The sequence below is a fragment of the Globicephala melas genome, chromosome 8 (assembly GCF_963455315.2).
Source record: "Globicephala melas chromosome 8, mGloMel1.2, whole genome shotgun sequence".
Classification (NCBI taxonomy): domain Eukaryota; kingdom Metazoa; phylum Chordata; class Mammalia; order Artiodactyla; family Delphinidae; genus Globicephala; species Globicephala melas.
The window spans coordinates 25,099,354-25,122,208 of record NC_083321.1 but is presented as its reverse complement, the minus strand read 5'-3'; the positions used below and the strand labels follow the sequence as shown (position 1 = coordinate 25,122,208).

The 22,855-nt window shown below is 34.6% G+C and overlaps 1 protein-coding gene across 1 annotated transcript in view; it reads right to left on the bottom strand.

The window, feature by feature from the left end:
- CSTF3 (cleavage stimulation factor subunit 3) overlaps nucleotides 1–21,323 on the bottom strand; it is a 71,131-nt gene extending 49,808 nt beyond the window's left edge. The window contains exons 1-3 of the mRNA XM_030864774.2: nucleotides 21,116–21,323; nucleotides 7,600–7,701; nucleotides 7,382–7,477 (exon numbers count right to left, since the gene is read on the bottom strand). Of these exons, the coding sequence (XP_030720634.1) occupies nucleotides 7,382–7,477; nucleotides 7,600–7,701; nucleotides 21,116–21,142 (225 nt within the window). The 5' untranslated portion in view covers nucleotides 21,143–21,323. The remainder of the gene's footprint in view (nucleotides 1–7,381; nucleotides 7,478–7,599; nucleotides 7,702–21,115) is intronic.
- Between the last annotated feature and the right edge of the window lie 1,532 nt (nucleotides 21,324–22,855).

Sequence of the window (22,855 nt, the reverse complement as noted above, 5' to 3'; positions counted from 1 at the left end):
CATTTTTTTGGGGGCCATGCTGCACGGCATGTGGGATCCTAGTTCCCAGACTAGGGATCGAACCTCCAGGGATCAAACTCGTGCCCCCTGCAGTGGAAGCAGGGAGCTTTAACCATTGGATCCTGCCAGGGAGTTCCTGCAGTAATCCTTTTAAGCCACAGCTTAAGTGGCCCTCTCTTAACACATGAGACTTCCTTACAAGTTGATTCTTAGAATTTGGGACGTAGGTGATTATATTGTGTTTAAAATAAAAAGTTTATGGAGTTAGAAAATCAGGCTTCAAACCCAGGAATAAAATTAAGTTCAAATAAATAAATAAATAAAACTGACCAAGTTCAAAACGCAACCCAAAACCTGACTGCAGATTTAATAGTTACCACACTGTCAAAAATACTACCAAGCAAATTGTAGATACCTCTAAAGATTACTTCTTGATTGACTATATACTGATTGATAAACCACAACATGGTATAGTCAAAAGAACAATCACTTTATACTCCAGACAAGTATAGGGAGTATTCTGCCAGGTATGAAATATACTCATGGCAATAAGATTCAATTATTGCCCTCTAAAGAAAACCTCAATTACCAAAACTGGCTACCAGAAACACCTAAAAATAACAGATCCCACATGTCCATCCTTTGGAGATTGAGTCAGCAATGCAGGAATAATAATTACAAAGCCTGAATGTTTTAAAAGCTTCCCAGGTGATCCTAAAGTTTTGTTATTTGCAAACTTTGGCCCTAAGGGATAACAATCTCTTGACTTATTTTACACATGCATAAAACAGGGAGCTAAGCTAATTCATCTTTCAGCTCTAAATTTGATTTAAACCTAATATCCATTTTGGCTTTAAATATGTAATACATACATAGCCATAGTCAATATAAGACCATTTTATGTTTGTCTTATACTGATGACAATTTCTGTAACGTTTGTCTTATATTGATGACGATTTCTGTAACGTTTGTCTTATATTGATGACGATTTCTGTAACGTTTGTCTTATATTGATGACAATTTCTGTATTCAATTTGAAGAAAAAAAGAGTGCTATTTCATGATGATGGTTTTCTTGAAATTTTTTTAATTCAACAGACTATGGCTATGTATGTATTACATATTTAAAGTCAAAATGGATATTAGGTTTAAGTCAAATTTAGAGCTGAAAGATGAATTAGCTTAGCCCCCTGCTTTATGCATGTGTAAGCCAGTGGGAAGCAGCCGCATAGCACAGGGAGATCAGCTCGGGCTTTGTGACTGCCTGGAGGGGTGGGATAGGGAGGTTGGGAGGGAGGGAGACGCAAGAGGGAAGAGATCCGGGAACATATGTATATGTATAACTGATTCACTTTGTTATAAAGCAGAAACTAACACACCATTGTAAAGCAATTATACTCCAATAAAGATGTAAAAAATATATGTAAGACCATTTCCCTTGTTATTATGTGAGGTAATGGACGCTAACTAAACCCTGTGGTAATCATTTCACAATACATACATATATCAAATCATTATGTTGTACATCTTAAACTTATGCTGCATGTCAATTGTATCTCAATAAACTGAAAGAGAAAAAAAAAAAAGACCGTTTCCCATATACAGGAATCTTTAAAGACTTATAATAATGTTATCTATATATGCTAGAGCTAAAACTTTGTATTTAAAAAAAAGGTTGTAACTGAACATGTTCTGTAACATGAATAAAAAAGTATTAGGAAGATTAAGAATAGCTTTGGGACTTTATCTTTGGACCTTTTTACATTTCAAAGTAATTATTCCAAAACAACATTTCAGTACTGTCCTTGACATCAGACTCTGTTTTCAGAACTATCACTTAACATTTCCAAACAGAAAATTTTTCTTTGGAGGTTTCCTAGCATACAAAATGGTAAAACTTACCCCAGGTTATGCTTTCCTGAGCTTTAGAAAAGCCGGTTAGTTTCTCAACAGGTTGTATTCAAAGCAAACATTCACCATTTTGTTGAATTTGCTGCAGATTCTGAATACGTGGGGGAAAATTTTATACAGAATTTATTATGCCATTATACTAACCGACTACTTGTTTTCTGCTCCAAAGTTGCTAAGAGTAAAAATGTTTAGTAATAAAAGTTAAAGTTTAAAAAGGAAGTTATTTACAAGCAAATAAATGCATTCTTGTCCACATTTAGAAGTGCAGCTTTTCATAGACATCACTAGTATTATTTCAGACATCTTCATTTCTTGGAAATGCCTTGCGCCAGACTCATTTCATTTAAAAGGAACAGCTGTTTGCAAGTTGAAAGCACACACTAACCCGTTAGAAAACGCTTGAGCCTTTATGAGGCCTTTTTGTCTTTTAAGAGAAAGTCAATTAATTGCCACCAGGTTCCCTTATGCTCAAAGTTGGAACCAAAACCACAGAGCACCCTAAAAAAGGCTTTTTTCATGTTAGGGTTAGTTCTGTTTCCAAATATGGAGGTTTCTAACTCCACAGCAGTATAAAAGGCTTAGGGGAGTTTGTGTTTATTCATGGATGCCACATGTTGGAGCCTACCTTTAATGAGTATCGCTTGGGATGTCCAGGGGGTTGTATAGCAGATTAATCCCCCAAGACCTTACTGACTACAACCCCCGGTAATTTAAAACACTAATTACTTGGCATTGTATATTACTATGTTATTCCATAAATGCCCAAGAAATTTAGGCTAAGCTACTAGCCACAGGGAAACCTCAAACTGCATGATAAAAATAGCTCTTTATGTTTCACAACAAATTTTGGAACGTATACACTTAAAAAAATCTGGTTAGAGATGGCTTTTCCAGATTTTTAGAATATACCATAACTCTTATTAGATACACAAAAACAGAATATAAAAAAGCCTGGCTAAAAATTTTAAGAGTCTTTGAAGAGGGGGAAAAAATGAACCTTTTTTCCCAATATTCTTATAAGTGACTCAATGATTATAAATTTGTTTTATAAAGAAATATAAAAATGATCAGGTTGATTAGTACAAGATTTTGCCTGAAAATAAAGGGCTACACTTCACATAAAACAAATTACCTAGAAGACATAAAGAATAAAAAAACAAGATTTTTTTTTAAGAGAAATTTTGTTATCTGAATTATCTATGTCTTTTTGCAAATAGTTTTATTTTGCAAAGCCTGGGGTGAAAAGAAAAGGCTCCAAGGAAAAAAATGTACAGATCATGTTAGTGGAAGTGACAAAAACCTAAACATCTGTGCTACAATAATGGAAGGGAAAATGAATGGGATGAGATATTTCAGTAAGACCTAAAATAGAAGTTTACTACTTAAAACAGTAAATGGAAATATTTCCTTTGTTTTAAAAATAGTATGTAATTATCCATATCACTTTCAGATATTTGATCACTCACTTCAGTGTTTGCAAAATTTGTTTTCTTTTATACCCCTACACTACATTTATACATGCATTTAAGAAACTATAGATTAAAAAGCATATTGCATTTTAGAGAAAAATCTGAATAATCACACAGACATGGACCAACATTTATTACAAACAGGAAAAGAGCAGATCTATAAGAAAAGAGTACAGATTTTTTAAAAAAAAGATTGCAAGCTGAAGTATAGAAAAGAAATCTATATAATTAAAATTTTTTCCTGCATTTAAAAATCACATTGCTCAATATATACAAAACATAATACAGTAGTTTAAACTGTTACTTAGAGAAATTAAAACAGTATTGACAGTGGAGAAGTTTATTTCAATTTAGGTCACCCATGTTCCATCCTGAGTTCACTTCGATTTTCCAAGAAGAAAGGTATTTTTAAAAGTCATTTTTCCCAAGTAGAAAGGTTATTTTGAAAAACTGAAATATGTACGTCACAACTCAGTATTTATAAGAAAAGGATTCACATTAAAAAGTTTTTAATAAAAGGCAATCAATTCTCTACATACTTTTATTAAAGAATTACAGCTTTCACAGACAGCAAGATACATTGTTGCTATTACCAGCAGCATTACCTTCTTCATTTCTCCTTCGGCTAACAATAAAAAAAAATCATCCTTTCATAAGAAAATTTCTTATGAATGTGGCCCAATTCAAAACAACTTACTTCTAACACTAAGTTATTTGTAGCTTACAGTATGCTGTCACATTGATTACCTAGCTACATGAAGAGCTACAGAAACCAAAAGGGGAAAGGCAACTTAAAAAATGTAGCAAAACTATAAATTTTCTCAATTTGCTAATATTTAGTGACCCTTCTGACCACTCTAAAAAGGGGTTCTTTAAAGAGCACTTAGGCTCTAAAGGGGTATTTCACTTAACTCTAGTGTTTAAAAACTCCCATTTCTTAAACTCTAAAATATATTGTACTGCAGATTTAAGACTTCTGTATATGAACTAGAGATGTATTAAAATGTTTCCTTTACTAAAACCAAGCAGCAGCAAAACTATTTTCATATCATAACAATTTAGACTCTATACTGCATCACTTTAAGAAGAGCCATACAATTGTTTGCTCTTATGATATGGCTAATAACATTTTGGAATTCAAGAAGAAAGCAAAGAATTTCAAGCAGTTGAGGCAAAATGTGATCTCCTATATAATATATACAACATTAAAGTAATTTGGCTTAATTTTGAAATTATGTATGTGTTTTAAATATATAGACGTTGGTCCTAAGGGAATTTTACCTCCAATAAGCAACAAAAATAAAAGTGGGTAATGATTTAAGGATGACATTTTAAAGTTCAAATTTTACACAAGTAGCTTTTTAGCAAGGAGTATTGCTAAATGCTCAGAAATGAGAAAAGGTGATATACTGGCAAATATTAAAAATATCAGACTGGTGTCATTAACTTCTTTACTAAAAATTATTTAGAATATGCTCCCATTTGCAATTGATGTTTCAAGTTTAAAAGTAACCCCCCTACTCCCCAAACCCCTAAAACACACCCCCTTCCTTTGCCACTTTGTTCATAAGTAGGATTTACAAGAAATTTCTCTGGGGAAGCAAATTATCTCATTTTTAAAGATGTATGTATTTTCTATTAGAAAGGAACTAAATGTATTTGGACTCACACACACTGGTTTAACTGAACATAAAACAATTTTCCCACCATGAAGTACTGAGTTACAACAAATGTATTAACAAAACTTTATTTTCTTGAGAGTGCATACAGGATGTTATGTAAACACTGTTAGTATTATCTTTAAAGACATTCTTATTATTACTTCAGATTTTAATGTATTATAAATATATGTCTTCTTCAGAAATATTAAAGGCCACATTGGGTGATACGGCCAAAGAAAACTTTAGCCCCTCACAGGCTAAACAAAGTACAATTGTGAAAATAAAGAGCAAATTAAGAAAGAGGAAAACATAGCTCAGGATATGCATTTTTAAAATTTGCATTCAATTTAACATCTTAATTCCTAAACCAGAAATATAAAATTTATAAAACACACATATATATTCTTTACCATTTTTTTCTCAAAAGGTGTTTTATACATACATTCATATTTGTGTGTGTATGCGTGTGAAACTGCAAACATTACCAACTAAATCAATCAGGCAACTGCTAACAGCTCTGAAATATTACATGAAATGAGTCTGTTATTTAGACAACTTTCAGCCCTCTGGCATAACATCTGGTCTCAGAATTTTTTTTTAGAATGCAGTTTGTATTTTTAGCTAGGAAATGGGAGAAACAGACTCACTGTGCTTATACTTACAGAATGCAGTATCTAACAGCCAATTTCAGTTTCACTTATGCTATAATAAAATGCATGAATAATACCTGAATATTTGAGAAACTGAAAGAAACTTCTAAAACTCAGAACGTACCACTTCATTATACAAAAACTATCATGTACCAATTATGTTAATTTCTGATGAGCCTGCATATAAGCTAATATGTAAAGTCAAACTGGAATGAAGACCAAGTACAGGTGATCCTGGCTTCAGCACACTTCAGACAGGCCTATTCACTCACCTGGTGAATTCCATGACAGTCTACTCTGATAATTAGATATACTAAAGGAAGGAAATGGTCCCAAAAGATAAGTGATAAAACCTTAAGGATATGCTCTTGGTCCAAAACCACAACCAGACTCCACATAAGGTACAATCTCTCTCACACATACAAACACACAAACACACATACCACATACACAACCACACAGAAAAAATTTAACACACACACAATGTTCCTGCTATTGTCCAGTAATTCCCCGCCTCCCAAAGTAATACAATATAAACTACAGCACAAATACAGTGAGTACACTGTAGCCTCAATTTAAATCTGCTATTGGTTGGGTCCATTTCTGAGGGACACATCACAGGTGACACTGTGTTGTGTTGAAGTCAGTACTGCTGATGACTAAAGCCCTTTGATAGGTCCAAAACAGACCCACATGTTATCAAATTTCAGCTACTGTGGAATATGTTATGACGAGGCTGCAGTGTACTTGATTATGTTGAGAATTTATATTACAAAATTAATACTCAAATAAGAATACTTCTTAAGTCATAAAAAGAAATGGATATCATTTTCAGCTTAATGGGGATATCAACTATTCCCATCTTACCCCTTACATCTCATTAATATATCACCTGAAAAATGACTACTTGGTGCCAACTGTTATCGATACATTCACACTTTATTATCATCTGGATTGCTAATTCCGGTCTTCAAAAATGAACATTTCCCTTCTAATCATAACCAAGAATGGGGCCTTTACTCTTTAAAATAAACATGCCTGACTTCAAATTTCAAGAGAGTTAGAAAGAAAAAAAACAAAAAGTATCATTGGGTAAATTATGATTACATAGGTTTGAGTTCGTATTAGCTTATTCCTGTATAATGTAAACTTTATCCTATAGAAAAACGTTTTTTAAAATTATTGAAGTGCTTACATTCATTGACAAACCATGCATTTTCACAAAATTAAAATCGAAAATAATTTTTCACCTAAAGGTTTCATTTAACCAGAGACACTCAAAATACCCTATGAAACTAAGTTAACATTTCTGTATTTTCTTATAATACCGTTCATATTAGTTTGTAAATAGGAATAAAAAGAAAAATGAGTTCTAAATAAATGACACAGGAGGCAATAAATTGACACATGACAAGTAAATAAAAGGCTAAAGCACTCCAATACCATTGAAACTGTTTTAATGTTGTTGCAACTCCAAAATGCAACAATCATCAGCTTGTAAAGACCGAAATTTCAAAAATTCATTTTAATTACTCCTTCATACCTATTTTACAAAATAAAGGCAAGAGACATTTTAAATCCTCCTTGTCCTAGTTGTGCTATCTATGTTCCTAATTTGTTTTCTATCACTATAGTGTATGTTGCAATTCCCATCAAAAGCTATATAAGAAAAAATAAAATAAAATATTAACCTCTGCTTCAATGTACAGTTTCCAGAATCTGCCAGAACTGGGGAACTGGGCAACAAGGCGTTCATAAGTCTTCCGTGCTTTGTCTATAGGTTGATTCTAAAATTGAAAACCAATAAACAGCATTTACAATGTTAGGATTATAAATGTATTATTTACTGCAGAACCAAGTAGTGTGATTGGACCCATAGAGAAGGAAATGTAATCCTATATCACTAAACCTGTGCCTCTCGAATGAGAATGCTCCAAGCGTCAAGGTCATAGGGATTCTCTTCTAATTTCTTTTCGGCTTTCTTCACTTTCTCTGGGACATACTCAGCTGCCTAGGGAGAAAAAAAAACAATGAACTGAAGTTACTGTTTTAAAAATCTCAGGCCTAATTTAATTCAAGCACAACATATCAGCCCCCAGATGCAGTATCACAGTACAAAGCATAAAAATGTCCTCTTATAAAAGAGGCCTGTGTTTCCTATAATCTATATATACTATCTTATCATAAATCTCTTGCATAATAACAAAATCAAGTGAACATATACTTTTAAAAAACATTTTTAAAACTTAAATAAACCCATCTTTTACATGAAATAATATAGAGCAGCAGTTCTCAAACTTTGTATTCTCAGGACCCCTTTTATTTATACCCTTGAGTATACCAAAGAGCTTTTGTTCATGTGGGTTATTTCAGGATTTACCATATTAGAAATGAAAACTGAGAAAAATGTTAGATATTTATTCGTGTACAAATAACAATAAAATTATTTACATGTTAACATTTTAATGAAAAATAACTTTAAAAATTCAGCGAGATCATGTTACATATATTTGCAAATCTATATAACGTCAGACTTCAAAATACAGCTGGATTTTCTTATCTGCTTCTGCATTCAACCTTCTGCAATATCAACTCATGTAAAAATTCCACTGTAGACTCATGAGATTAACAGTGAAAAACGCAAATAATGTCTTAAATCTATTATGAAACAGTATGAACTCACAGGTCCTCTGAAAGTCTTGGGAACCCACAGGGTCCCTGGACCAACTGAGAAACACTGAGAAACACTGCTATACAGAATTTATCCTGAACCACAAAGAAAAAGCAAGAAATGACACGGAAATTTTATTTTTGATATGAAAGTTTTAAAAGCATGATTTACAAAGTGTATATACAGCATAATGAAAACTATAAAAGAAATCCACAATAAAACAGATTGAAAAGATTGTACTAGAATATTTAGTAGTCATGTCTGGGTGATAGGTGGTAGAAGTACAGGTGACTTCCCCCCCCTTCTTTTAATATTTTCTAAACTCTTTAATAAGGTAGTTTTATTTTTCTTATAGAAATATAATCTTAAAAAATTAATACCTAAAAGAGAAGCTAGGACCTGAGGCATAAATACAAGTATTACTTCTCAAACTGTTGTTCAGAATACTACTGTGTGCCACAAAAAGAAAGTGATACTCAAAAAATTAAGATAAATGTTAATCTGTACTAAGTTTGGTTTTACCTTTTTTGTAGGACTTCTTGAAATCCACAGTATGGCAATAAATATCAGTAACATTCAAGAGGGGATAGAGAGGGAAGCATTGCCCCTAATACCTTTCTTTTTCCTTTTTTTTTCCCCCTTAGTGGCAATTAATATTTCACCAAGCAATTCTGTCAAAATAGCAGTTGGGAAAAAAATTTTCAAGTCATGTGTCTAGGGGAAAAAAATTACCTGGAAGAAGTATACTTTTCTTTGGAATAAATCAGTTTCCACCACTGATAAGTATACATTTATTTGGAAAGAAAACCATGTTTTAAAAGACTAATATAATTTTGTATCAAAATTAGGATATTCAACTAATACACAAGAGCTTTATAAGTAGCTTGCTTAAACTACTTTAGTTTAGAAACTAAAACTGGAAAAGTTTAATAAAGGAGGACCACTGGTCCCACCCACATATTAGAACATAAAATGACAAATAAAGAGTACTGCAATGGTGATAAATCACCAGATCAGAATGGTTCAAAAAGAGGATATATGGAAAATCAGCAAATAATAAAGGTGGCATTTCAAATCGGAATGTTGGGTTATTCAATGCATGGTGCTAGAATAACTGTATCTATCAAAATAAAGTTGAATTCCTATTTTACCCTTTCTACCAAATTAATTTCAGATAGATCAAGATTTAAACATTAAAAACAAAAACACAAGAACCATTGGAAAATATAGTGAAATGTATCTTTGCCCAGGAAGGCTCTTTAAAAGCCTCTGAAAAGAGTAAACTTAATTCTTAAAGTTTATTTACATTTGTGCATGGGAAAAGTATCACAATGACAGTGAAAAGACGAACTTAAAAAATACCCTCAACACACATGGCAAAGTATTAAATTTATTAATATAAAGTCCAGTCACTAAAAGATCAGAAACTCAAAGAGAAAATGGGCAAAGAATTCGAACAGTTCATAGAAAAAGAACAATGAACTTTAAACACTCGAAAGCAATACAAATGTAAGTCACAAGACAGAGATCAAGGGTGTTTCTGGGTTTTTTTAAAGATTTTTTTTGATGTGGACCATTTTAACATCTTTACTGGAGTATAACTGCTTTACAATGTTGTGTTAGTTTCTGCTGTATAATCAGCTATATGTATACATATATCCCCATATCCCCTCCCTCTTGCGTCTCTCTCCCACCCTCCCTATCCCATCCCTCTAGGTGGTCACAAAGCGCTGACCTGATCTCCACGTGCGATGCAGCTGCTTCCCACTAGCTATCTATTTTACATTTGGTAGTGTATATATGTCAACGCTACTCATTTCATATGTGGACCATTTTTAAAGTCTTTATTGAATTTGTTACAATATTGCTTCTGTTTTATGTTTTGGTTTTTGGGCCATGCACGTGGGACCTTAGCACCCTGACCAGGGATTGAACCTGCACCCCCTGCATTGGAAGGTTAAGTTTTAAGCACCCACAAAGGTGTTTTATAATTAACATTGCACTGGCAAGGATATATATCAATAGAAACAGACATTCTCGAATTGTTGGCAGGAACAAGCAGTAGTACTGACCAAAATTTAACATGAATATCTGACCCTGAATTCCAGTTCTGACAACTTACCCTACTCTACACGTACACAAAGATGTACACAGGACAGTAATCAGCTATGTGGCTGTTTGTTGTTGTGTAAGACTAGGAATAATTTAAATAATCATGTGTAAAAGAACTGGCTAAATAAATTATGGAATCCGTAGTCACTAAAAGGAACAAAGCAATGCAGCTCTATAAACAGCAACATCAAACAATCTCCATAATAGCTGGTTAAAAAAACAGGAGTGGATGGGGAGACACACACAGCACATACAAGCGTACTTCACACACTGTATACTCTTCTGCTGTTTGAATTTTTACTGTTCACCTGAGAAATATTTGTTCAGTGCCTAGTGTGTGCCAGACATTGCTGAATGGGCACTTGGGATACAACAAAATAAGATTTCTTTCAAACGGTTTACTTCTTGACAAACTTTAAAAATACTTTAAAATAAACTAGGATTCGTAAGATATCAACTATAATATGTTAACGGTAAAATAAGAAGTAAATGTGATACAGGAACTTTAAATCAGGAATTAAAAATCAGCTAAATTAATCAATGCTAACAATTAGTGTTTCAAAGCAGTCTGGTGGGAGGCCAAATCACTCAAATCCACTTGCTGAAAATTAACCTACCAAAATTAGATAACGTATGCCATAATCTGCAAAAGAACAGAAAAACTCAGAAGATAGCATCTAATATCTGACCAGCATAATTGCAGCAAGTATAAATGTCTCCTTACAAAATAAAACAAGCCATTCACTTAGTGATTCTCAACCCTGGCAGCACATCAGAATCACATGGGGTAAAGGGAATTTAAAAAGATGCTCAAAAAAAAACTCTCCAGGAGGTTCTAATGTGCAGCCTCAGTTGAAAATTATGGCTCCCTAGGGATTCCAAACTTTTTTTGTGTGTGCTGCTGAAACTTCCTGCAATCTAGAGAAGCCTATGGCCTTTCTAGGCATAATGTTCTTAAATACACAAAATAAACTATGCAGGGTTTCAAAGGAAACCAATTATACTGAAATGTAATTATCAAAATATTTTTAAACAAAGTTTATATTGTAATAAATACTTAACACAACAAAATCTAGTGGCGAGTCTAGTGATGAGTGCCAACAGTACTTTGTGACTGTCCCAGTCACACAGCTATTGCTAACGCTACTAGTGTGGTTTCTTGCCTACATTCGTAATAGAAGGAAAGGCTCAATTTCAGTTAGAGATTAGTGAAAACTTTTATTTTGCCCATTCAAGTTCAGAGGACCCCTAAAATTCTATCCACAGACACCTGAGGGAAGAGGTTACCAGGGACCCAAGAACCCCATGGAAAGGATGCTGGATCAGATATTAAAAAAACATCTATTGAGCATCTACTATGTTAGGCATTGTCACTCTTCGTTAAGCAACTGATAACCCCATTTCATAATAAAAAATATAACTAAATTTTACATGAATCTGCCCGAAGTCCAGTTAGAATCCAGCAGAACTATGGCTCAGCTCTTCACAGAATCTCTTATAACCCTAAATGTTTTCCTCTGGACAAGGATGTAGTTAAATATTCATAAAACAATCTATTTAGATAATTCTCAATCAATTAATTAACAACAGAAGGTAACCAAAATGGCCAAGAGTATCCTCTGGTAGTTAAAGGCCACATTTAATTCTCACAATAAAAAGTCATCCATCACCACAGCTATGAGTCAATTGGGTAACCAAGAGCATAACATTTTTGTTTTGTGGCCTGGTTACCACACTGCTGTAAAGCAAATGAAAATTGAACAGTTTTCTAGTATCCACGAGGAGACTGAGTCTCCATAAGGAATGGACTTGTAATATTATTTCCTGAATCTGTTGCCAGATCAGAGAAATAGGTCACTTTAAGAAAACTTGTTCCAAGTTTTCAGTGCCCATTTGTAATGGAATGAGGTCAGAACTCTCCTTAGTTATAGCAAAAGAAGAGCCGTCTCATGCTTACATGTCCCAAAAACATTACCATAAAGAAACGCTATCAAAATCCAGCTTTTGTCTTTGGAATATCTGTAATCCCATTATCATTCTTCAGGGGGATGATAATGGGGAGTAGGATGGGCCCCAAATCAAATGAGCAAAACAAAAGCTGGACTAGTTCAGTTCCCAAGGCATGCACATTTAATGATACTAGTAGGACAGTGGGAACTTCTTTGATTTGCACAATTTTAAAAACCAGAAAAATAACACAACTGTAAGGAGTATACACATACACACCAACATATACTATTTCAAACGGGTACAAAAATCAGAAAAAATTGTGAAGTAGACGACGGACTTTTTTTTGTATAAGGCGAAAATGTTGCTGGGGAACTACCTCCAGTACCTGTTCTATGAACTGTTTTTCTAGTCGTAGTGTACTGCTAAAATATCAACTTTTCTATGTGAATAATAACCCGTGTACAACTGGCTTAAAGTATGGAGATAGGATACATTATACATGTTTGACCTTTTTCATTTTTAATAATGGCTTTATTAAGACATAATCACATTCCATACAATTCACTCATTTAAAGTGTAAGATTCAATGGCTTAAATTTAGTATATTCACCATCATAATAAATTTTAAAACATTTTTATCACCCTAAATAAAAACCGGTACCCATTAACAGGCAATCCCATTTCCCAATCCCCCTAGCCCTAGGCAACCACCAATCTACTTTGTTTCTATAGATGTGCAGGTATTTCATGTAAATGATATCATGCAATGTGTTTTGTTTCTGACTTTCACTTTGCATGTTTGCAAGGTTCATGCTTATCATATATCAGTACTTTCCTTTCTATTGCTAAGTATTCCATTGCATGGATATCCCACATTTTATTATTAATCAGTTGATGGACATTTGGATTATTTCCAGTTTTTGAGTGGAATTCGTTTTGTGTTTTCTTTTTACTTAGGTATATACCTAGAAGTGAAATTGCTAGGTCAAAAAGCAAACCTCTGCATAACATTTTGAAGAACTGCCAGACTGTTTTCCAAAGCGATTGAACCATTTTACAGTCCCACCAGTGTGAGGGCTCCAATTTCTCTACATCCCCACCAACACTTGTTATTATCCATCTTTTTGATGAGTATAACCATCCGAGCAGGTAGACTGATAACTCATTGTGGTTTTGATCTTTATTTCCCTGGTGGCTAATGAAGTTCAGCACTTTTCATGTTCTTATTGGCTTTCGTATATATTTAGAGAAGGGTCTTTTCAGATTGCTTGCCATTTTTAATTCTTTTTTGTTATTGCACTGCAAGAGTCCTTTACATATTATATACTAGTCCTTTATTGGATATACGATATACAAAAATTTTCTCCCATTCACCTGGTTGTCTTTTTACTTTCTATATTTAACCTTTTGTTTTGTGAAGCTAACTCAGAAATAGAACTTATGACATTGTCTCACAGGCTCCTTTCAACAGTTCTCAAACTTCTTATAAAGAATCACTTTGCACTCTTAAAAATGAGGACCCAGAGACTATTTTTAAAATGTGGGGGTTAAATCAACATTATCATACTAAAAATTAAAACTGTAAAGATTTTAATGTGTTAATTCATTTAAAATAAACTTCTATTTTAAAATGTTTTCCAAAATTTAAAAAAAATAGTGAAAATGGCGCTGTTTTACATTTTTCTGATCTCTTTAATGTCTGGCTGAATAGAAGACATCTGCTTCTGCTTTCAACCTTTTGCAATATATTGTTTTTGATGAAGTATAAGACCACAAAACTACAATTATGTAGTTGGAAAAGGGAGCAACATTTTTAATAGCCTTTTCGTATAACTGTGGATATGTCATGTAGCCTCTGGGAAACCGAGTTAAGCTGCAAACCACTTTCTTTCTATACGATAGCTTAATTTATATCAGGTGGTTGTTAATGGCGTGTGGTGTGGAGAAGTGACAGACACTATTATATTAATGATTAAATAATTTATAATCTAATTTAATTCCTTCTTTCCATTTCCACAAGGGAAGTAAAACCTGGACAGGAAAAAAAGGGTACTTCTCTTTCTCCAAACAGCTATTTTTGTGGTAAATGGGGGAGGGTGTTATGCTGGAGGTCATATGGAAATTAAGTTAAACTAGAGGGCAGTGAAAATTTAAACCAAGTGATAAACATCAAAAGTATGCAGGGAGGAATGCAGTAAATTAAAGGATGTAAACCTATATTAGCTTTTTGACCAAGATTTTTGCTGGGTTTTGCAACAGAACAAGCAGAGAAGAGTCTCAAAACTAGTTTTGTAATGAGTACTTTCCACTATTAAGGATAATGAGTGACTAAATATAGTAGGGAGAGAAAAATCAGTAAAAATACTATCAAAGGCCTAACCATCCTCAAATAATCTGCAATGTTTTTCTCCATTTATTTATTTATTTATTTATTATTATTATTATTTTTTTGCGGTACACGGGCCTCTCACTGTTGTGGCCTCTCCCGTTGCGACGCCCAGGCTCCGGACGCGCAGGCTCAGCGGCCATGGCCCACGGGCCCAGCCGCTCCGCGGCATGCGGGGCCTTCCCGGACCGGGGAACAAACCCGTGTCCCCTGCATCGGCAGGCGGACTCTCAACCACTGCGCCACCAGGGAAGCCCTCTCCATTTATTTTATCAATGTATTCAAAACCAACTTTGAAGGTCCAAGTAGCTTCAATCCCTAACCTAAGTGATTTGCAAACTTTCATTTACATAAAAATCACATGTGATACTCATTTCCAATGAAGATTCTCAGCCTCACCTACAGAATCTATTACATTGATAGTACGTCTGAAATTGAGGTATAGGCACCTATACATTTTTTTTTTTTTTTTGCGGTACGCGGGCCTCTCACTGCTGCGGCCTCTCCCATTGCGGAGCACAGGCTCCAGACGCGCAGGCTCAGCGGCCATGGCTCACGGGCCCAGCAGCTCCGCGGCATGTGGGATCCTCCCGGACCGGGGCACGAACCTATGTGCCCTGCATCGGAAGGCGGACTCTCAACCACTGCGCCACCAGGGAAGCCCGGCACCTATACTTTTATAAAGCACCTAAGTGAATGTGATGCAATGGACCATGGACTCCATTCTGAGAAACACCACCTAATCCATCCGTTCTGTAAATATATTTTTTTCCAAATGTGGTGTTTCCTCAAAAATAAAGTGGAATCAGACCTAAGTCATTCCTTTTGTTGTTGTTGTTAAAACATTAAGAAAACTGCAAATACATACATTCCAACTCTTAAGTCTGTCTTGGTAGTCTTCTTTCAAAGTTAAAAGTAGACTAGGGTAGCGCTCTGCAAGACTATCTGCAAGTAATAACTGAGTCGATTCATATGCCTAGAGAATTAAGCATTTTATGTGACAGATGACATTAATACTGGACGCCAGCTTAGTCCTATGTTCCTTTACCAATGCAACAAAACTCTAGTAGATGTTTTTTGTGAATGAATCTGAATATGTATCCTGTATATAATCCATTCAAACCTTCCAAAGACTAAAATCTACTAAACATGCAAACAATTCAAAAACTTAAAGAAAAAATAGGCTAATGGTTATTGGTCTAAATAATTATACTTATCATATTTGCTTATTAAATTTGTTTATTCATCCCCCAGGAAACAAACAGCTACAAACTATAAATAAAAGTCTTAATATTTTAGAATTTGAAAAATGCAGCTTCAGACCAGGAGTAGCCAAAATATTAATTCACTTGATAAACTAAGTGAAACATTAGAAAACAACAATTAGACACAGCTTTACGCTTCTGGTTTTATTCAATATTTACTGCTGATTATAACCTATCCATTAATCTAAAAATGGTTTAAACATTTGTTTAACTAAAATCTATTTTAAAATCAATTCTCACACCATTACCAACTGTTCAGTAAAACAAAAAGACTCAAATTCACAACTAGGTCTTGTCTAAAGAGGAATAAAGATTTAGAGACAATGGCAGAAAAGCTTAAAACTATGAACTGTTTTTTCCAATCATCCACTGAATAGGTACAAACATCTGAACAGATTTTGCCATTCTGGAAGGTCTACCTAGGATGTAAATTTCTGTATTCCTAATGCTGAGGGAATGCAATCTCTTCTAACACAATCTCCTTCTGTTGTACTTCTCCGGAAAACCAATATTTCTGTAAACACAGATCAATCTCTCTTAGGAATAATTACTGCCAAATAGAGTATTCTATGTAGTCAGTTTCCTCAAGAAATATTAACAATAAGATCAAATCAAATTTGCCTGCCCCAAACTATTATACTAAGTATCTTAAAATAGGAGGGGGGAAAAAGTAGGAAAGGCTATTACAGAAAGCTTTTGTTAACAACAGATAAGAATAATTGGATCCAAAGAACACACTGTTGTTATAACATATATTCTTGGCCTTTCCCTCCCTCTACTAACCTCCACACACATCCACTTGGGTTTAAAATTGGCACTATTTCCCTTTAAGCCCTACTAGATATTAATGGTTACTCAACAAAATAAATCAGGTTTCAACATTGAGTGTTTCATCTTTCTTTCCTCATTAGTAAGTATATAATCGAACACATATTTTTCATATTTTCTATATCTTACTAAACTTATTTTTCACCCAAAGCAAAACAATTATTTATGGCCCTAAATTCCCCTTTTGTTAAGAATTATTGGCAATTAATTTGTGCTCCTTCAAGTCATGCAATTTTTCCGAAGTAAGGATCATTCTTTTTATACTTTAGGCCTTCCTAATTCTAGAATAGGCTATGAATTGTTTGAAAACTCAAATCTTATTCCTAAAACACAAAAGTGTAGAAACAGAATTTTAGGGACTTAAAGGTTCATGGGAATTGACTTGGCCAAATACATATAACAAAACTTGAGAAACCATTCACTCTTATGCCCCAAAATATTTTACTTTGTATTAATTATTAACAATAATTATAAGCACCTGTATTCCCAAAAGATACAATTCTTTAAAATTTTGTAACATATAGCCTGAATGCAAAAATTTATCCATTTATTTAGTGAACACCTTTAATTATCAAAACAGTGTTTCTAGGTTTTTAAGGTGCAATGGTGAATAACTAAGGCAGCCTTTCAACTCAAAACCCAGTGGAGAAACTCTAACCAATAGCCTATTAAATTCTGTAGAGGTGATGCACAAGGTAAAATGGAGTGAAGAATGAGATCAGAAGTTGAATCAAGCAGTAAAAAAAAAATGTACACGATAAAAATATAGCCATAATTCCACACGGGAACCAGATGTGCTTTTGTTAGGGGGAAAACCTAACAAAACCTATATGCAGGTGGTTTTGTCACCATTAAACTGACAAAAACAGTAAACACGAAGCTCCAGAAGAATACGCACCAAAACTGCAAGGTAATTTAAATAGCCCTCTAAATGTAAAACAGAACTTCCTTACAAGAGTTAAAAAAAAAAAAAATCACAATAAACCTTAGCTGTGATTTTGCTTGTCTACAATCACTTCCCTCTCTCATACAGCACAAGTCTAGAGATTCAGTACGAAGAAAGGACCATCTATATTTTTGAATAACAAATTTAAGATATTATCAGGTTTACTGAACAAAACTTTTTTTTGAGTTTCAATGCTAACCAGCTAAAATAAATCTGTAATTCATATCTCACAGGATTCTTTCTCTATCCCACCCTTACCATCTTTCCAAAGCAAATCCATGATTCAGAGTGGTTTTGATGTTTTTCTTATTATTCTTCAGTTTTGTTTAGTCTTTTTTTTCCTTGTCCATCATCTCATTTTTCCTCTAAATTTTCATTAACTGTTGCCTTACACATCAAGCGAGCTGATTCCTATTTTTGATCATGTCACTTTTTAAGGTATCATTTAATTACCATTTCAGTTAAAGTTGAATAATACAGCATCTGCGATTTGCTTCAAAGTAATAGAGGTGGGGAGAGTAAGTGAAAGTATGGAGAAAACATGTTTTGCTGTGAGTTGAAGCTCTATGATAGAAACATCATACGTTATACTATTCTTTTTTTCTTGCATGTTTGAAATGTATCTTTAAAGAGTTTAAAAGATTATATGAAGATAACTATCTGTTGATCATCAGATGTCAAAACATGTCTTACTGACTGATGGAAAAAATATATAGCATATAGGAGGCACCATAAAGGCTAGGACAAGTTAAGCATTTAAAAAACAAACAAAAGAAAAGAAAAAGAAAAGGTTATAGCTGATTTTAACACAGTAAATACAGAGAAACCCCATGAATCCACAGCTATCCTCAATCTTTTAAAAGGAGGGGAAAAGAAAAAAGGAACTTCGTCTTTGAGGAAAAAATATGAGCCAGTAAGTAGAGACAGAATAGGATTTTTTTAAAAACCACCATTTGCCACTTTCAAGGAAACAACTGATTTATTTAAAGATTATCAATTGATGATAAATAACTAGATAAAAGGTTATTGAGGAACACAGTTATCAACCCACAGATTACTAACTGCAAAGGGGAAAATAATCCTTTACAATGAAGAGATCCAGCAGTCATTACCCTAACCCTGACCAAGTGAGCAAACTTAACCATTACTAACACTGGAACCTAGCATGAAGTGCCTTTTGATGTGATGTTATAAAGTATTCTACACAAAAATATTTAACCTGAATACTATCAAAGCTCTGAGTTTAGACATAACCATAATTTTCAGGAAATACAGAAGATGAGGGGACAAGTTAAATGACACCACACAAACACAAATCAAATAAGCCCAGACATAAAATGAGAAGTTCTGCAAGAGAACTGTTCTGGATTCTTCAAATAGACAATAAATATCCTAGGGGAGAAAAAAGAAGAACGATTCAAGAGACATAACCAAATGATGCAACTAACCTAGACTAGATTCTGGTTTTTTTTTAATTTAATTTAATTTTTTTACATAGCAGGTTCTTATTAGTTATCCATTTTATACATATTAGTGTAGATTCTGATTTTTAAAATACTAAAACCCTATGAATCACATTCTTAGGACTTACTTTTAGTAATGATACGGTATTGCTATTAATTTTCTTAGGTGGGAAATGGTATAATGGTTATATAACAGCAATAATGCCTTATACTGTATAAGAGAATGCTGAAATAAGGGGGGCTGAATATGTCACTTACTTTCAAATAAATATATACAAGGAGATAAAGCAAATATGGCAAAACACTCAACAACTGTCGATTCTAGGTGAAGAACTGTACTGCAGTTGTTCACTGCACTTTTCCTTGTCCTAAACTTTACACATAAAAACTTTTGGGTGAAATTTTTTTCTTTAAATTTTTACCACCTTCTCTCCCACTTAAAACACCACAGTTCTGAAATGAAAGGTCATGGCAACATTTCAGTGTGTTTACAATTTTAGATAAATTTAAAAATTAACAATGAATTCGGGAAGCTTTCAATGAACACCTCAGTACATTACTCCTCCTCTACTTTTAGGTGACAAAACATGAGCCCAGAAAAAGGGTAGGTATACAAAAACAGACTTGACATAACGATTTTAAGACTTGGCATTCTTGGGCATTCTAACAGCATGTAAAATGTAAATACTGTGAAAATTTCAGGACTGAAATCAGTCGACGAGCAAACACAAAATTCAGTTTAGCCAAACTTTCCCGACATAATAAAATTTACAGTCACCCTATTCAATAGGAACACGCCAGTTCTGCCTCATCTCTGTCAACCTCCAAGAACAGCCCCCACGTTAAAAGCTGGGGACTTCAAAAACGAAAACCTAAGTGTATTTCGTTTCTATGGCAATGGGAAATTTCAGGAAATTGAGACTGCAGTCTAGCTAGCCTCCATTTTAAAAACTATTTACCTAAACATACCAGACTTGAAACGAAAAATAAATTGACAGCTTCCATAAAACACCAGTTTCCTCTTTCAAACTCAAAGGTAAATACTATCCTACAAAATTCTGAATAATGAGCAAAAGAAACAAATCATTTAATTAAGAATCTGAATTTTAAAATACTTAGATATCACATATCCAGTACTAAAAAACAGATGCTTTTACTTACAGTGGCCCAAACATACTTCTCATTTCCGATTTATCAAATTCTACACTTACTTGTTTCGTTGGAAAAATGAAAATGAAATGCTGATAGAAGAAAGGGAAGGAGCAGGAGAAAACCACAAAATTCCCAAATCTTAGCATAACGATGCTCTTACTCCTAAACTGCTTCCTTCTTCATTCGCTCATGCAAAAGTCTATTTCTCCAGGTTAGTTTCATCTTAAATTACTTCTCAAACCTTTTTCTGGGTACAGTATATATCGGAAAGGCGGTGAAGGGAACACTGTCAAGTTCTTCGAAAACAGCGAGTACACGTTAAAACAATCAATTCCTAACCCCTTAACACCAAAATGGTATTAAAGGAAGGACTCTCACCGGAGAAGTCCCATGAATCTAAACAGGACGAAGTAGCTTCCTGGCTATTGTCTAAATCAAATATTTGTTCATCTTAACGCCTAAGACAGAGAAGCCAAAAAAGTTTTAAATCTCAGTCAGATCTTGCTCCCCATTACCACCGTACTTCTGAACCCTGTCTTTCGGGTTCATTAGACCCTTGATTTCTCCTCAGCGAACATGGCTGGAGAACTCGGACGAACAGAGACGGAGAGAGAAGAGGTCGCCACGAGGCCCCACCACTCTCCTTCCTCACCTGCTCCGTGGCTCCGTCTCCTGACATGGCCTCAGACGACTAGAACGTGCGAACTGGCCCGCGATGCCAAGCTACAAAAGAAAAATTAAACTAAAAACCACCCCCAAACAACTAAAATTGCCCCCTGCCCTGCGGAGCCAGACCGCCAACAAGAACCGCCACCGCCCACTCAGATATGAATTAAAATGGCTGCGCCCGGGCCGGCCAAGGAGGGGTGTGTGGCTTCTGCATTAACTTCCGGGGCAGAGGGCGGAGTTAAGAGAGCAAAATCATCGATTACTCAACCGCGCAGAAGCAGAAAGATCCCAGGGGGCGGGCCCAATGCAAGCGCGGGACGTCACGGCCTTCGAGTAGAGAGGCTGTTGCTGAGCGAGCTGCAACCGGCTGGGAGGCGGGAAACTGTTTTCCACGGAGACTCGCGCGCCTTTTGGAATTTAATTATCAAGCTGTGGAGCGCGCCTCTTCACTGTTGAAGTCTGCAAATCGGTTCAGTTCAGGCAAGCTGGCCATCTTATTGAGCAATGCTAAGTGTTAAATGCTTCCTATATTTTGGAGATAAGGAATCTATGAAGTTTTCTATGGTCTCAGCTAATGCTCTTCACGCTTTTGCGGTATTAAAGGGACAGATCAAGCCCATCTTAATTTATCCGTCACCGTTTACTCATGTGTCTAAGGTTTGAAGTGAGTAAGGCCCAGGTTTTAAGCTCAGCATCCCACCATGGTTCTTGATAATAGCGCTTCGGCTCTGGAGCCAGCCTGCATTCATTTGAAACCTGGTTCGTGCCCCGGTCCGCAAAGATCCCACATGCCGCACAGTGGCTAGGCCTGTGAGCCATGGCCACTGAACCTGCACGTCCGGGGCCTGTGCTCTGCAGTGGGAGAGGCCGCAACGGTGAGAGGCCCGCGTACCGCAAAAAAAAAAAAAGAATAGTATTCACATTCTCTTCTTCAAAGTTTGACTCAAATGCCAATATCTTTTCCCAATATTTTTAATGAAAAGCTTTAAAGAGATAAAAGTTCAAAGAACAATACAAAGAATACCTGTATACCCATCATCTTGATCCAACGGCTAACATTTTGGCATGTTAGCTTTATATGTATGTATTTACATATATAGTTTGGTTTTTTGCAAAATAATTTTCAAGTAAATCACAGACATCGTGACACTTCATCCCAAAATAAATCAGCTTGTGTTTTCTGAGAATATCTCAGAAATTTCCTTTATATCTGCAATACATATCACACGTAAGAAAATTAACAATTATTTCCTTGTATAATTTACTATTCAGTCCACATTCAAATTTTCCCAAGTAGCCCAAAAATGTCTTTATAGGAGGTTTTTACAAATCAGGATCCAATCAAATTTCAAGCATTGCATTTAGTTGTTATATCTCTAGTTATTGCCCATCTTTTTATTTTTTATGAATTTTTTAAGAGAGTTCACCAGTTGTCCCTAGGAATAGTCCATATTCTGGATATATCTGATTGTTTTCTTGTAGTATCATTTAATATGTTCCTCTTTCCCATGTTTCCTAAACTAAAATGTATGCTAAAATAGTGATTAGATTCGGGTTACACATTTTGGCAAGAATATGTCATAATATAGATATGTTTTTCGTTTTGTATTACACCAGGAGATACATCAAATTACTAGTTTGATTTCAAGTTTGACCACTTGGTTAAGGTGGTGACTATTACATCTCTTTTTTAGGTATATTTCATCCTTAGTAGTTAAGTAGT